The following is a 14,666-nucleotide window of genomic DNA, read 5'->3' as shown; positions in this document are numbered from 1 at the left end:
CTCCTACTGGGACTCCTACTGGGACTCCTTCTGGGACTCCTTCTGGGGCTCCTTCTGGGACTCCTACTGGGACTCCTTCTGGGGCTCCTTCTGGGGCTCCTTCTGGGACTCCTACTGGGACTCCTTCTGGGGCTCCTTCTGGGACTCCTTCTGGGGCTCCTTCTGGGACTCCTACTGGGGCTCCTACTGGGACTCCTTCTGGGGCTCCTTCTGGGACTCCTTCTGGGGCTCCTACTGGGACTCCTTCTGGGGCTCCTTCTGGGACTCCTCCTGGGGCTCCTACTGGGTTTTGCTTTAAAGTCGCTGTCGGGCTTTTTGTGGCGTCTTTGTGGTCTGAACATGACAATAAATGCACGTGTGTGGCTGCACATGCACACAAACTGTGTTTTTATGACAGTGCTGTTACATCCCGCAGCTGTAGGGGGAGCCAAAGAGCAAAGAACAGATTAGCCTTTAAAGACTGACCCAAACTCACGGTTAACTGCATGATTTCAGCATCGTGTCATAAATCAAGAGGATGAGGGCTTCAGGTTGTAGGTGAGAGCGGCCCAGGAGTACCCCGGATGTAACAGATCAAGGAAAAAAGGCCAGAAGCCTCTCAGGGAACGTTATCCTGCAGGTTCGGTGCAGAACAGTTCATGTTACAGGTTCCTGTTCATCCATTTAACTTTCTGTGAATCATGTTTAATCCAAAGATTCCAGGAGATACTCCTGAAATAATACTCGTGCATCCAAAACCAAGCCACAGTTATGCAATAATGACAAGGATCCATTTCCTTATGGCTTCTGTAAATACTTCTGTTGCACTTCCTGGAGGCCTGACTCAGACACAGCGTGTAGTTCAATAACAACATGGTATTAATGTATAACCAAGTAGAATCATACGAGTAGCACCAAAACCACGTTTTTGGACATTTCAGCCACAAGCAGCAGTCACTTTGTTCACATTTAAACTGCATCTGACTCGGAGGAAACACAGTTAGAATGCATCAGGTTTAAAAGTGTGATGCCATAATGAACTCATGCCATGTTTTATTTGAACCTGAAGACAATCGGAAGGTTTCAGGATTCAGAAACGTTTAAAAGCACAGAAAACCTCCAGATTCTGCAGCATTTTCAGGGCAGCAAACAAGCTCTTCAAACTTTACGCTAAAGCTCAAAAGTTCAACGAAATCAACCAGCAGCTCTTTTTCACCTGTAAAAAGCTGGCCGTGCCTCAAGTTTCCAGCAGAACATCGCTGACTAAGTATCACTGACAGCGGGGAGCCAAAGATGAGCTGAGAGGGGTTCTGCAGCATGACTTCATGGCCTCCCAGGGGTCACCCAGGCCTAAAACACTTTTTGGAAGTCGGGTCATGTCTGGGAGGTGGACCCCTGCTGTGGATTGACCCCCCCCCAACAGAGAAGAAGGCCTTTCCTCAGAGGTGGAGGTGGAGCCTCGTGCATCTCTGTGCAGAATGATTCATGCTGCTGCACGAATTCCAGCACGTCTCAGAGCTCTGAGCCGCGGAGCCGGCCGTCACAGACTTTCACCTCGACCCAGTGGCACCGAACATTTATAGAGAAGCTAAATATTCCTGACATGACAAGAAGCTCCTCGGGTCATTGTCACATCCTGCTGAGATAAGAAAGGTTATCGGCTGTAGAGGAACTGCTCGAGTCCCTCCAGCTCAAACGCTGCAGCCTCTAATTGGACAAACAAATAGCAGGAGGCCGGCGTGGCTTTTTGCACCTTCACCGTTTCCGTGTGGAGAAGAAAGCACAAACATGAGCTCTTCCTCTTTTCTTTACAGGTTATCTCAGATACAAAGGTAAGAAAACAAGAAGACAGTTAACAGACTTCTTTCCATTTAATAAATATGATTGTAAATGCATTAAACAATTACACACAGCACAGTTGAGGTCAAACAAAAACACTGTAACACCTTACCGTCTGTTCTGATACAAAAGCTGTACAGTAATAAAAGTCTTTTTTTTTCCATTATTAGATTTTCTCTACAAAAATAATAATCTCGCTAATTATGCAGGGAGGAGGTGGTGAGAAAGCTGGATTTAACTGTTTTCTGCACCCTTTGGTGCCTAACCGGAGGCCGGAGATCCCTCCTGTCAGGGGCACTTCCTTTATCTGCCGTCTGAAACTCAAAGGCAGGAGAATCTTTTCTACGGCGCCGCTCCGAAGCCTCGCTGGCCGGAGCCGCTTCCTGTCTGCTGGAGTTAAAGGTGTGGTGAGCACAGGTCTGTTTAAGCCGTCAAAGTAAGAATAGAAATCAGTCAACACCACCTACTGTACAACAATCTTATGTTGCAAAACTTGAAAACAAACCCTTAAATGTCCCTAAGCATAGAAATCCAAATACTGATGTGTTGCTGTGCCCCTTTAACAGAAGAATGACTCCCACAGATGGCACCATGCAGTAGAGCAACAGAAGATTTGGTCCTGGAAGCTTCTAAGAAACATGGTTAGTCACAACTGAAATGTTACCAGAAGAGTGTTCACATGTAACCTAAAATATATCTGAAATATACATCGAACCCACGTCCTAATCCTGCACGTTTCAACGTGGAGGGCAACACACACCGGCTGCACCGCGAAGCTGCTGCTGCACCGTGAAGCTGCTGCTGCACCGCGAAGCTGCTGCCGCACCGCGAAGCTGCTGCCGCACCGCAAAGCTGCTGCCGCACCGCAAAGCTGCTGCTGCACCGTGAAGCTGCTGCACCGTGAAGCTGCTGCACTGTGAAGCTGCTGCTGCACCGTGAAGCTGCTGCACTGTGAAGCTGCTGCACTGTGAAGCTGCTGCACTGTGAAGCTGCTGCTGCACCGTGAAGCTGCTGCACCGTGAAGCTGCTGCTGCACCGTGAAGCTGCTGCACCGTGAAGCTGCTGCTGCACCGTGAAGCTGCTGCACCGTGAAGCTGCTGCTGCACCGTGAAGCTGCTGCACCGTGAAGCTGCTGCACTGTGAAGCTGCTGCTGCACTGTGAAGCTGCTGCACTGTGAAGCTGCTGCTGCACTGTGAAGCTGCCGCACCGCGAAGCTGCCGCCGCACCGTGAAGCTGCTGCACCGCGAAGCTGCCGCTGCACCGCGAAGCTGCCGCACCGCGAAGCTGCTGCTGCACCGCGAAGCTGCTGCCGCACCGCGAAGCTGCCGCACCGCGAAGCTGCTGCTGCACCGCGAAGCTGCTGCTGCAACGTAAAGCTGCTGCACTGTGAAGCTGCTGCCGCACCGCGAAGCTGCTGCCGCACTGTGAAGCTGCTGCACCGTGAAGCTGCTGCTGCACCGTGAAGCTGCTGCACCGTGAAGCTGCTGCACTGTGAAGCTGCTGCTGCACTGTGAAGCTGCTGCACTGTGAAGCTGCCGCACCGCGAAGCTGCCGCCGCACCGTGAAGCTGCCGCACCGCGAAGCTGCTGCTGCACCGCGAAGCTGCCGCACCGCGAAGCTGCTGCTGCACCGCGAAGCTGCTGCCGCACCGCGAAGCTGCCGCACCGCGAAGCTGCTGCTGCACCGCGAAGCTGCTGCTGCAACGTAAAGCTGCTGCACTGTGAAGCTGCTGCCGCACCGCGAAGCTGCCGCACCGCGAAGCTGCTGCACATTCTCCCGACATTCATCCAATCTAAAGAGGCGTGTGAAGAAAGCCTCCGTATGAGGCTGCAGGAATATGAGAGCAACAACCTGCTCATTCTGCTCCCTGCAGCCACATCACGGTTCCTCTCCACACTGAAAGCTGCGTCAGGTCTGCGGAAAAAATGAACGAGTGGGATCCAACCAGAAAGGAAAGGACGGGAATCGTTTTGTCACGAGTGCCAGTGATCGAGCTGCTGTGTTCACGAAGCTGCTTTTTAGCCACATTCACCTCCTGGTTGGACTCACGAAAGCAACGTTTTCCCTGTTTCTTCTGTCTGGTTTGTGTCTCACGACATAGTTGTGTGAATAGATGCTAAATCAGTCGGGGGTAGTTTGACCTCCTTTAAGGGACCTGGTTTGGACCAGATTCATTTTCTTTCCTGTTAAACCTGAAACATTAGATGCCATCAGGCAGAAGTGCTGAACGCTGATGTCTGACTGTAGCAACATTAAAAGCACACGTTGAGCAGTAATTCAGCCTTAAATGCTGAGGTCAGCCAGTGCCACACATTTGGATGCTGGTCGATATGTTAGCTTTAGAACTGCCTGATTTAACCACATTAGTGTTACATGTTGTGAGCAGAAGAAGCGTTAAATGATGTGAAAGCGTCCATTTCATGTGAGCGCGCACGGAGCCTGAAAAAGAAACCAGCTGACACAGAAAAGCCTGGCTGAGCTCATCTTGGGCTGAACTTCTGGTCAGTTTTGAATTCAAATTCATTCACTTTTAATTAAAAATATCTAAAAAGATCAACTAATGTTCGTCCTAATGTGCAGAATGATAATTATTCTTTTATACTTGTGTTTTTGGCACATTACTTCAGAGCGAGGAGGGACGTTTACCCTGAAGTTTACCCTGACTTAGCGCAGGAACGCAGCTGTTTTGCTCATTCTGCAGCTGGCTGCTGTCTGACCAGTGGACAGGTTTTCTGACGGATTTAAACAGCTGCCTCAGTGTTCAGCAGCTCTTAGCTCCTGGTTGTCTGAACCAAAGCAGCCAGTGTGTGTTGCACCTAAGCGCCTCTTCATCAGACTTCTGCACGGTCTGCTGTGACATGCACCCATCTTAAACTGCACAGCTGTGGAAAAGATGACCCACAGCTGTCAGAAAATCTCCTTTCGGATCTAAATTTTTCCCAAAACTAATCCAGCAAAGTTGGAGCATAAGCTTTGGGAGGCATCAATCAGGCGTTTACATCCATCAGATCTTAAGTAGCAAAGGGCCTGACAGTCTGAGCAGGCTAACCATCCCTGCAGCCTGGCAGAATCTGCGCTCTAGTTCTCCTGCTCCTACAGCGGGTTATAATGAGCTGGGATGAAGACGGTGCTACACTGCAGCGGGTCCAGACATTAGCCTGAATGTGTCACCAACCTTAGCAAGCCTTGAGCTTGACAAGCTACATTAAGTATTCAAGAAGTCAACCTCCTCTTGTTCTGTCCACTGGAAAGCTCTTTTCCATCTCTCCGTGTCCCTCTTTCTGGCTGCCATGTTGTCTGAGTTCTCCTGCAAAGTGTCTCATTCCAGCTGCCACCTTAAATCTGAGCCTCGACTAGCTGCTCCAGGGCCGGGACAACAAGGATTGTTTTGGTGAGCTAGTTTCTTCTCCTTCCATTCCTTGAAAGATTCTGTGATATCAGGGGATCACTGCAGTGGGATGGTTCAGTGAGGCATCTTAGAAGCACAAAACATTTTACAAACTGGTATGTATCGTAAATAGTACCAGAAGCGTCAGATTAACAGCAAAGTTTAAATAAATCCTCAAAACTAAACCCTGTTTACTGGTGTTAAGTACTTAAAATCCCCCCCGAAAAAGGAATATTTATGTAAAAAATACGTATTGTGCCATAAATCAGCTTTCTGAGGACAACAGACCAAAAGCTTTAAAGTACCCTATTCATATTTTATAATGGCATCGCTTTTTAGTATGACATTTGTTATTAAAATACACAAATCGCTAACATTGACATTCATGATTTACAAAATAAATGTGTAATTCACTTCAATAACGTACTTCTGTAAAGTATATTCATAGGAATAAATAATACACTACTGCTGTTAGCTTCACAGAACAGCGAACCAACCGAGATATGCAAATTAAGCCAAAACACGGCTGTTATTACATGGTTTCCCCTCTCTTGTTCATGCTGGCGGTCCTTCTTGATTATGCGTCTGACTCGTATAAATAAGTGGAATTTTTAAAATGTTTAATTTGTCAGACATGTGGTCAAAGAAACATTTGAAAACCTGTACACAGTTTTTCTGGTTTGATCAGAGCACAGTATGTGTCAGCAGGGTCCAACATGCACAGGTATAAAGCTCGAAACCATTGTGTCCCAAATGGTAAAAAAATATCCATGACGCAGTTGGAGCAGTCGTCGGAAAACAAGCGTTCAGACGATGTACGTGGGGAGTTCTGTGGAGAATTTCACATGTACATGAGGTTTCATACATCCTGGGAAGAGAAAAGAGAAGCAGGGGTTGAGTTTCACAAGGCAAACGGGTCTGGAACATGCTAAAAACAATGCAACGCTAACAATGCTAAAAACAATGCAACGCTAACAATGCTAAAAACAATGCAACGCTAACAATGCTAAAAACAATGCAACGCTAACAATGCTAAAAACAATGCAATGCTAACAATGCTAAAAACAATGCAATGCCAACAATACTAACAATGCTAAAAACAATGCAATGCTAACAATGCTAAACACAATGCAATGCTAACAATGCTAAAAACAATGCAATGCTAACAATGCTAAAAACAATACAATGCTAACATCCACCATTTCTGACACTTAATGGGTGCTGAAGGCCAGCCTTTATTTGTTCCTGTCAATCGCACCCTTTTAATTTAACTCTAAATTAAAGTTTCTATTTGAGAAAATGTGCAAAGTGCTAAAAACATAGAGACACATTACAGGATCCACAGAACAGAAAAAACATAGCATCAGGAAAAACAGATGGGTGACAAATGACAGGAAAACCTGGACAAATGAGACATGAGCTGATGCATGAATATGGAAATGATGTCATTCACATGTTCAGGTCCTCACAACTGAGACTTTAAAGCAGCGTGCTCTGCAACATCAGGAAAGACTCTTCCTTCATTCCACACCCATGTGCTCCCTCAGCTCAGTAAAGAGAAGAACGTGTGTTAAGCATACCACTAAGAAGCCACTGCACTGTTTGTCACACTCAGATTTGATTAGTTCTCCTGCTGACTGGACCATTTCACTGAGAAACACAACAAAAAGCGCACCATGAGACTCATGAAACAACAACTGACGAAGACGTCGGTGTGATGTAAGCAATGGAAAAGAAAAGAAATGAAATGCAAGCCACAGACAGAGGAGTGGGTGTTACCGATGGGCCGTGAGTTAAACTCTGTGTCCAGGGTCTCCAAAGAATGCACCAAGTCCTGCTGAGAGCTGGGCGTGGCCTCCGTTGGATCAGCTGGACTCTTCATTTCTTGTTCTTTGTCGTTCTGCATCTGCGCATAGACGTTGAGGCCTGGGATCTTCCTTGAGAAAAGATTTACGGTGAGGCAGATGGATCAAGGGTGTAACCTCAACTAAAACTAGGAGCGTTGGATTCGTTCACCTTCGTGACTTCTTCCCTTTGGTTGAGCTAATATTTGCACGTGAGTCAAAAACACTGAAACTGATAACGTCTGCAAATGTTTCCAGTTTGATTCTGTAAATCTTTTTGACCCTTCGTACCGTTTTCCCTGGAAACTCCGCCTCAGCAAGGAAACACAGTTTAACATTTTGGAAAGGTCAGCCGCCTGTGTTCAAAGGCTTTAATATTGATAGCAGCTGAAGGCTGACTGACATTTCTTTTGTTAGGGATGACCTGATAAGAGTTCCTACAGGATCCCCACGGATGTGTGAAGAAAAAGCCAATTCTCCAGCAAGCAGTGCTGGTTAAGGGCGGTGAAGGCGTTTGACAGGCAGCTATCAGCCTTCTCTGAAGCCTCAGTGGCAGCTTTTGTTTGCCGAGCTTTCACCTCCACCTCCACCCACAGAGCATGATGTGATGCCTATATACAGCTTGACATTTGATGAAAACTTTACCTCTTGAATTTGTAGATGACAAATACAGCTAAACCCGCAACCACTACTGAGAGCAGCATGAGCATGGCAGAGCCACTGTGGTTCTCGCTGGTGTCCACTAGGGGCGCTGCAGAGACAGGGAGACAAGCGCCACGGAGCATAAACAGCAAATCAAGGTGTGCAACGTGTATTTCCAGCCTGCTGACTCATGCAATGAGCAGTGAACAGGAATGACACCTATATGAATCAGTTTAAGATTTGACTTCTCTTACTCTTTATCTTAAAAGCCCCTTTAGGACAGGAGCAGCATCCCCAATAGGAAGAGGCACACATACGTGTAACGTTGCTCACTCTCTGAATGTCTCTGTGTAGCTACATGGGGGGAGCCAATCAGACACAGGGGTGGAGTCATTAGTGGAGGGGGGAGGGGCAACAAAATATTAAAGATATTCCTGACTGTTTGCTGAGCCTGCATCTTTTCAAAGTCCACATGCTTTACGTTTGCCCCTCTCACTACAGAAGGTGCATAAGTCCTCCTGAGCTGCTTTAAACGGACTGCGTTTGATTACCTGCTGAGAGGTGAGCCGCATACACGGTGACCTGGACACCTGGCCGCAGTGTGAACTGGACAAGGTTTTGATTCAAGGCACTCAGCAAAACCTCAGAGAGCTGTGGGGACACAGGTGGAAACAGGTGTTTGAACAATATCACAAAAACTCGCTCAAAATTAAACAGAATTTAACTGCAGCCAGTCACCAGGCGTCTGACTCATTCATTTATTTGCTCTGTTTCGACCTTTCAGTGCAAATTAGTTTGATTTCTGGTTGGAATAGCTGCCAGTCAAAATAACAGAAGCAGTAACTGTAAGTCAGGGTATGAAGAGGAAGTGAAATACATGCACAAACCAACAAGCAACCAAAGCAACACACTCAGTGAAAGCTGCTCCAAAGCTGCTTCCATCGTGTTCCTTCAGCTTCCTTTAATGACTCTTTTTAATGCTTTGAACTGAGTTTTTCACAGGAATCTGAGTCCATTCCTGCTGAATCCCAGATTCCAGCTGCTCAGCAGTCCCTGGTTGTCTGGTTCTCCTCTTCATGATGCTCCAACATCTGCAGCAGGAGACAGATGTGGACTGCAGGCAGGCAGCCGAGCTCACACACTCTGTGTGTCTGAAGCTGCTGGAAGTCCTGCAGAATGAGGTCTGGCATCGTCCTGCTGAAATAACCACGGAAGTCACCTTGATGGCAGCATCTGTCTCTCCAGAACTCCAACATCCAGCTGTGCATCAGTGGTACCTTCACCCAGATGAAGCCCTCCATGCCATGGACTCTGCTGCAGCCCCAGACCATCACAGACGCTGGCTTTAAACCTTCCTCTGAGAACAGCTGGATGCTCTTTCTCAGCAGTTTTTCCCAGAAGCAGCTGAAACGTGGACTCATCTGCCCACAGAACACGTGTCCACTGTCTTTCTGTCCCTCTGAGATGAGCTGGAGTCCAGAGAACTGGGCCGTGGTTCTGCTCAGAGCTGATATATGGCTTCCTCCTGGTGTGATGCAGCTTCAGCTCACATTTCTGGATGCAGCCGTGGACTGTGTTGAGTGGAAATGCTTTTCCCAGCTCCTCCTGAGCCCATGTGGCTGTATGGATCATGGTGGCCTGACGGTTTCTCCTGCAGTGCTGCCTGAGGGCTCCGAGCTCATCCAGCAGGGCTTTCTGTCCTTGGCCTTTCCACACTGAGACTTCCCCAGACTCCCTGAATCTGTTCCCAATATTCTGCTCTGTAGATGCTGAAAGACCAAAGTTCTTTACAGTCTGACTCTGAGGAATATTTCCTGAACTTATTGATGATTCTCTGATGGAGTTTGGCACAAAGCGGTGAGCCACGACCCATCCTTGTTGGAGAGACTGAACCTTTGGTGGAAGCTAATTTTATACCCAATCCTGACACCCTCACCTGTCTTCTCTGAATGTGTAAAGCACAAATAAGCAGCCATCAGCCAGTGGATCAACTGGCCTTATCTGAGGGGATCCACTGAAATATATTCTCATTTAGTGTCGACCTCCTTTCACACAGCTCTGATGTGGGCTGCTCGGTTCTGGGCAGGTGGCGTTTTAGCTTTATTAAAGCTTGCTTTTTGGACTCGAGCTTCTCTCTGCAGCTGGAGATGCTGTTAAAGAGAGTGAAAGCAGTTTGGCAGAGAACCAAATCAGTCAAAAGGCTTTAATTAGGGGATTTAAACAAGAGTTAAATGTTTCATTTCGGATGAAAATACCTGAAACTCTCTGATAGAAAAATACAAACTTTTGCAGTTTGTGAAATTGTGAAAGCATCAAAATCATGACATTTTTGCCTGAGGAAACCAAATGAAGCTCACAAAAGGGTGAAGTGATACCGTGCAGTTCAGACCTTCAGTAGCATAAGATCTGCAGGATGTTGTTAGAGCAGAAGAATTACCATAGAACTGAGTCCAAGACGACCCAAAGAAACCTCGCTGCCTCCACATGTGAGCCTTTACGTAAGCCTTTGTAGGACTTTTCCGCTGTGATGCATAATGCATCACATGCAGCCTCACTTGATCTCTGCTTTTCAGACAGGCAACTAGCGTCGTGCACGGAGAACATCCAACTCTGGGATAAACTGGGCAGATTAGAGTGACCCAGAGTCAGAGTCCAACCTCACTTTCTGCACACTTTTTGGGCTCTTATACGCCGGCAGGCTATTTTTAAATTTAATTTCAGTGTCATGAAACTGTTGATATCCATTTATTCTGCAGACAAACCTGCACGGAGCTGCATAACAAACTGAATAAAATCCCCATTTTTCTCTCTGATGATGCCTCTTTCTGCTGAAGACACTTCATTTATCTTAACTGCCTCGTTTGCCAAAGTAATTGTGATATGAGTCATTTCTGTAGCTTCATCCTCCCCTTTGTACTTCTTAGCTGTTTGAATTTAGCCTGTGCTTTGACTAATTGCTTTTTCCTATTGTATACCAGGGTCAGTAAATCTATTATGCATTGGAATAAGCAGAGCCTGCTGTTCACTTTTAAGATGCCAACCTTGAATGAAGATTTATGGCTTGTGGGGGGGGAGGAACCTTCCAGAATCAGGTTTGAGCAGCGAGGAAAGAGGAAAATCAAATGGTTTCCTTCCTAGCTTCCTTCTCTGCAGCTGTCTGTGGATTTTTGCCCACAGAACACACCCGGCATAGTTATCGTCTCGATCGAACATGTGCGACTGACAGCCAGTCGGGTTACGCCTGTGATTTCAGGAGCTGATCAACAATTACAGTTCCTTTGTGTGGCTCGCTGCTGCCCCCCCACCCCACAGGCTGGAGAGAGTTTAAAAGTCTTCCCCCGATAACCTGTTAATCCTTGTCAGGCTTATTGATGAGTCTATTGCAGAGACTCCTCAGGCATGTTCCAGAATTAGACCCGTGGAGTAAAACTTGCTTCAGTGGGTTAATACTGACATCTGCTGGTGGAAGGGGGCGTTTTTTGCCTTTTTCATGGATCAATTACTGGACAAGCTGCTGCTGTGAAAACATCCTCCATGAGTCACAAAGCAGATACGGGGGAAATGATGCTTGGTGTTGTGGTAAAATTAGAGTGAGGATAACAAGGTGACATCCATCCACCTACACAAACACTGTTTGCCGCCAGGGAAGAGGAATGATGCTGTCGTGCAGCTCAGAAAGCTGCAGCTGTTGCCTTACCTGATCTAAATGAGCAGCACTCTTCTCTGGTTTCCCTTCAGTTAGCTGTTTGTCAGGCAGGAGGAAAAACTCTGCTGCTGTGGGTAAACCAGGGAGCACGGTGACAAGAAGCTGATCCTCCTTCACACCTGTAGCCTGGAGGGGAACAGAAGGGAGAGGAGTGTCAGACAGATTTCTGAAGAAGCTGTTCCCCGGCAGACACCGGACTGAGATCAGAACCTCTGCTGAAGGCGGCTCACATGGAGCTCATGGGGCGAGACGTGGCACCGAGTGCTCCAGCCACAGTCAGTGGACAGCATTTCCCGGCATGGTTCAGAGATAAATCGTGTTATTGAGCGATATATGTCCAACTTTCAGGTGGTCTGGTCTTGGATCAGCCTAAAAGAACACTGCTCCTGCTGCAGGCTATGGTCATCTCCCACCTTGACTACTGCAACGCTCTCCTAACTGGTTTCCTAACTGGTCTCCTAACTGGTTTCCTAACTGGTTTCCTAACTGCTCTCCTAACTGGTCTCCTAACTGGTTTCCTAACTGCTCTCCTAACTGCTCTCCTAACTGGTCTCCTAACTGGTTTCCTAACTGGTTTCCTAACTGGTCTCCTAACTGGTTTCCTAACTGCTCTCCTAACTGGTCTCCTAACTGGTTTCCTAACTGGTCTCCTAACTGGTCTCCTAACTGGTCTCCTAACTGGTTTCCTAACTGGTCTCCAGCCTGTGAAACCTCTGCAGATGGTCCAGAACGCGGCGGTGCGTCTGGTCTTGGATCAGCCTAAAAGAACACGTCCCCCCTCTGTTCATTGAGCTCCTCTGGCTGCCCTTAGCCGCCCGCATCAGACCCAAGTCCCTGATGTTAGCTACAAAGAGCTTAATGGAACGGCTCCCATCTACTTGAATGCTCTCACAAAGGCTTCTGTCCCAACTGGGTCCCTCCGTTGGTCCCAGGATTGTCGTCTAGCAGCTCCTACACCACGCCTAAGACAATCCAAACTCTGTTCATGTGTCGTCCCACGATGGTGGAATGACCTACCGAGCGCTACCAGAACAGGGGCGTCCCTGTCTATCTTCAAGAAGCTCCTGAAAACCCAGCTCTTCAGAGAGCATCTCCTATCCCAGCACTTACCCTGTACTTCCCTCCCCCCTCTATCTCTGCACTTTATCTTTCTGCACTTCCTTCTATGCCTGCACCCTATCTCTACTCTGTCCCCTCTGACAGAGTCGGACTCCTGGGTTCCTTCTATGTAGCTTATTGTTAGCTTTATAAAGCTGTTATATCTTCTTTTGTAAGTCGCTTTGGATCAAAGCTTCTGATAAATACAGAAACATTGCTCCAATAAAACCTGAAGGCTCTTTTACACCAAGCTGACAGTCGGTCATGAGGCACATCTGGAGCATCGCATCGTGAGAATCATCAGATTCCATCAACCTTCTCTTCCAGCTGAAAAATCAGCTGTGTTTCAGCTACTGATTCCTTTGCCCAGACGCAGGCGACCGGCTGCTGGTTCCTCATGTTGAGCTACATGAGCACAATGCCATCACAGACCAAAACAATCTATCTAAAGTCTATTTAAATGTTTTTTAGGCTTCCAACCTGCCTTCCACACAACCTTTCAACTATAATCTCTGTCTTTGCCACTGAGAGGATATTCAAGGACTTAACTTGTACCTTACAGGAGATGTTTGGCTGTTTTTTAAAGGAGGTATTTATGAGAAATCAGTGTTATTACACGCATGATGGATTCTGCTCGTCTCATACAAATACACGTCCCGTTTTTAGAGCCTTTGCAAAAGTAACTCCAGAAAAAGTCTGACACGATGGCAGCAAGCTGCTCGCAGCGATGCGTAACAAGACAGAAGTTCTGTTTGGTCGAGAAAAGACGACAAAGTAAACATCTGTCAGGTGGAAAAGGGATTTCCATCCATGTCAAATCAGCTCGACGCTTTTTAGGTCCGACTTCAACAAAACTTTCTGCTGCAGCCAAACTTTCACGGCTCGAAAGCTCTTTACACAACAGAAAATATCCGTTTGGGTTCCAGAAGCCATCCTGCAGAAATAACTGATCTATTTCTGTTTGTTTGACCCGAGAACTTTAAAGTTTCTCACTTTTATCATAATTTAACTGACTAACTGCTGCAGTTATACTGAATATATGGAAACATTTCAGCTCTTCACTGCAGAGTTCCATGTTCTGCCTTCAGGGCTCGGCTTGTCATGAAGAGAGAAATCATGTCGGTGATAAGTAACGCAGCAGACATGCTCAGACTGAAGAAATGGGTTTATTTAGGAAATATATTTCATTTCGCAGGATCAAAACGCTGAAAATATGATGCAAGATCCAGACGGCTTCTTGACACTTTGAGGATGTGTCAGAAAACTGGAAGTTAATGAGTTAAACTCGTTAACTGACAGAGTGTGAGTCACTTCGTCTCCCAGCGTCCCATCGGGTCAGAGCAGGACACACATGTGCCGCTTTATATCTGACCCAACATGCCCCCCAGCTCCTGGTGCAGGCCTCTCCCACCTTGACTCCTGCAACGCTCTCCTAACTGGTTTCCTAACTGGTCTCCTAACTGGTCTCCTAACTGGTTTCCTAACTGGTTTCCTTACTGGTCTCCTAACTGGTTTCCTAACTGGTTTCCTAACTGGTCTCCTAACTGGTCTCCTAACTGGTCTCCTAACTGGTTTCCTAACTGGTTTCCTAACTGCTCTCCTAACTGGTCTCCTAACTGGTTTCCTAACTGGTCTCCTAACTGGTTTCCTAACTGGTTTCCTAACTGGTCTCCTAACTGGTCTCCTAACTGGTTTCCTAACTGGTCTCCTAACTGGTTTCCTAACTGGTCTCCTAACTGGTTTCCTAACTGGTTTCCTAACTGGTCTCCTAACTGGTCTCCTAACTGGTCTCCTAACTGGTTTCCTAACTGGTTTCCTAACTGCTCTCCTAACTGGTTTCCTAACTGGTTTCCTAACTGCTCTCCTAACTGGTCTCCTAACTGGTCTCCTAACTGGTCTCCTAACTGGTTTCCTAACTGCTCTCCTAACTGGTTTCCTAACTGGTCTCCTAACTGGTCTCCTAACTGGTCTCCTCACTGGTTTCCTAACTGGTCTCCTAACTGGTCTCCAGCCTGTGAAACCTCTGCAGATGGTCCAGAACGCGGCGGTGCGTCTGGTCTTGGATCAGCCTAAAAGAACACGCCCCCCCTCTGTTCATTGAACTCCTCTGGCTGCCCTTAGCATCAGATTCAAGTCCCTGATGTTAGCTACAAAGAGCTTAATGGAACG

The 14,666-nt window shown here is 47.2% G+C and overlaps 1 protein-coding gene across 4 annotated transcripts in view; it reads right to left on the bottom strand.

Annotated features, from left to right (window-relative positions):
* Positions 1–3,588: 3,588 nt before the first annotated feature.
* sorcs1 (sortilin-related VPS10 domain containing receptor 1) overlaps positions 3,589–14,666 on the bottom strand; it is a 163,939-nt gene continuing 152,861 nt past the window's right edge. For 2 of the 4 annotated variants that reach the window (XM_072384067.1, XM_072384068.1), the window contains exons 23-27: positions 11,391–11,525; positions 8,245–8,344; positions 7,697–7,802; positions 6,987–7,144; positions 3,589–6,075 (exon numbers count right to left, since the gene is read on the bottom strand). In XM_072384067.1, the coding sequence (XP_072240168.1) occupies positions 6,014–6,075; positions 6,987–7,144; positions 7,697–7,802; positions 8,245–8,344; positions 11,391–11,525 (561 nt within the window). In that variant the 3' untranslated portion in view covers positions 3,589–6,013. Of the gene's footprint in view, positions 6,076–6,986; positions 7,145–7,696; positions 7,803–7,896; positions 8,048–8,244; positions 8,345–11,390; positions 11,526–14,666 lie in introns of those variants that run through there. The other 2 variants (XM_072384069.1, XM_072384070.1) reach the window with 2 other exon arrangements.

The sequence above is a fragment of the Leuresthes tenuis genome, unplaced genomic scaffold, assembly GCF_036924035.1.
Source record: "Leuresthes tenuis unplaced genomic scaffold, fLeuTen1.0.hap1 SCAF_4, whole genome shotgun sequence".
Lineage (NCBI taxonomy): Eukaryota > Metazoa > Chordata > Actinopteri > Atheriniformes > Atherinopsidae > Leuresthes > Leuresthes tenuis.
This window is presented reverse-complemented; position numbering and strand designations above follow the sequence as displayed.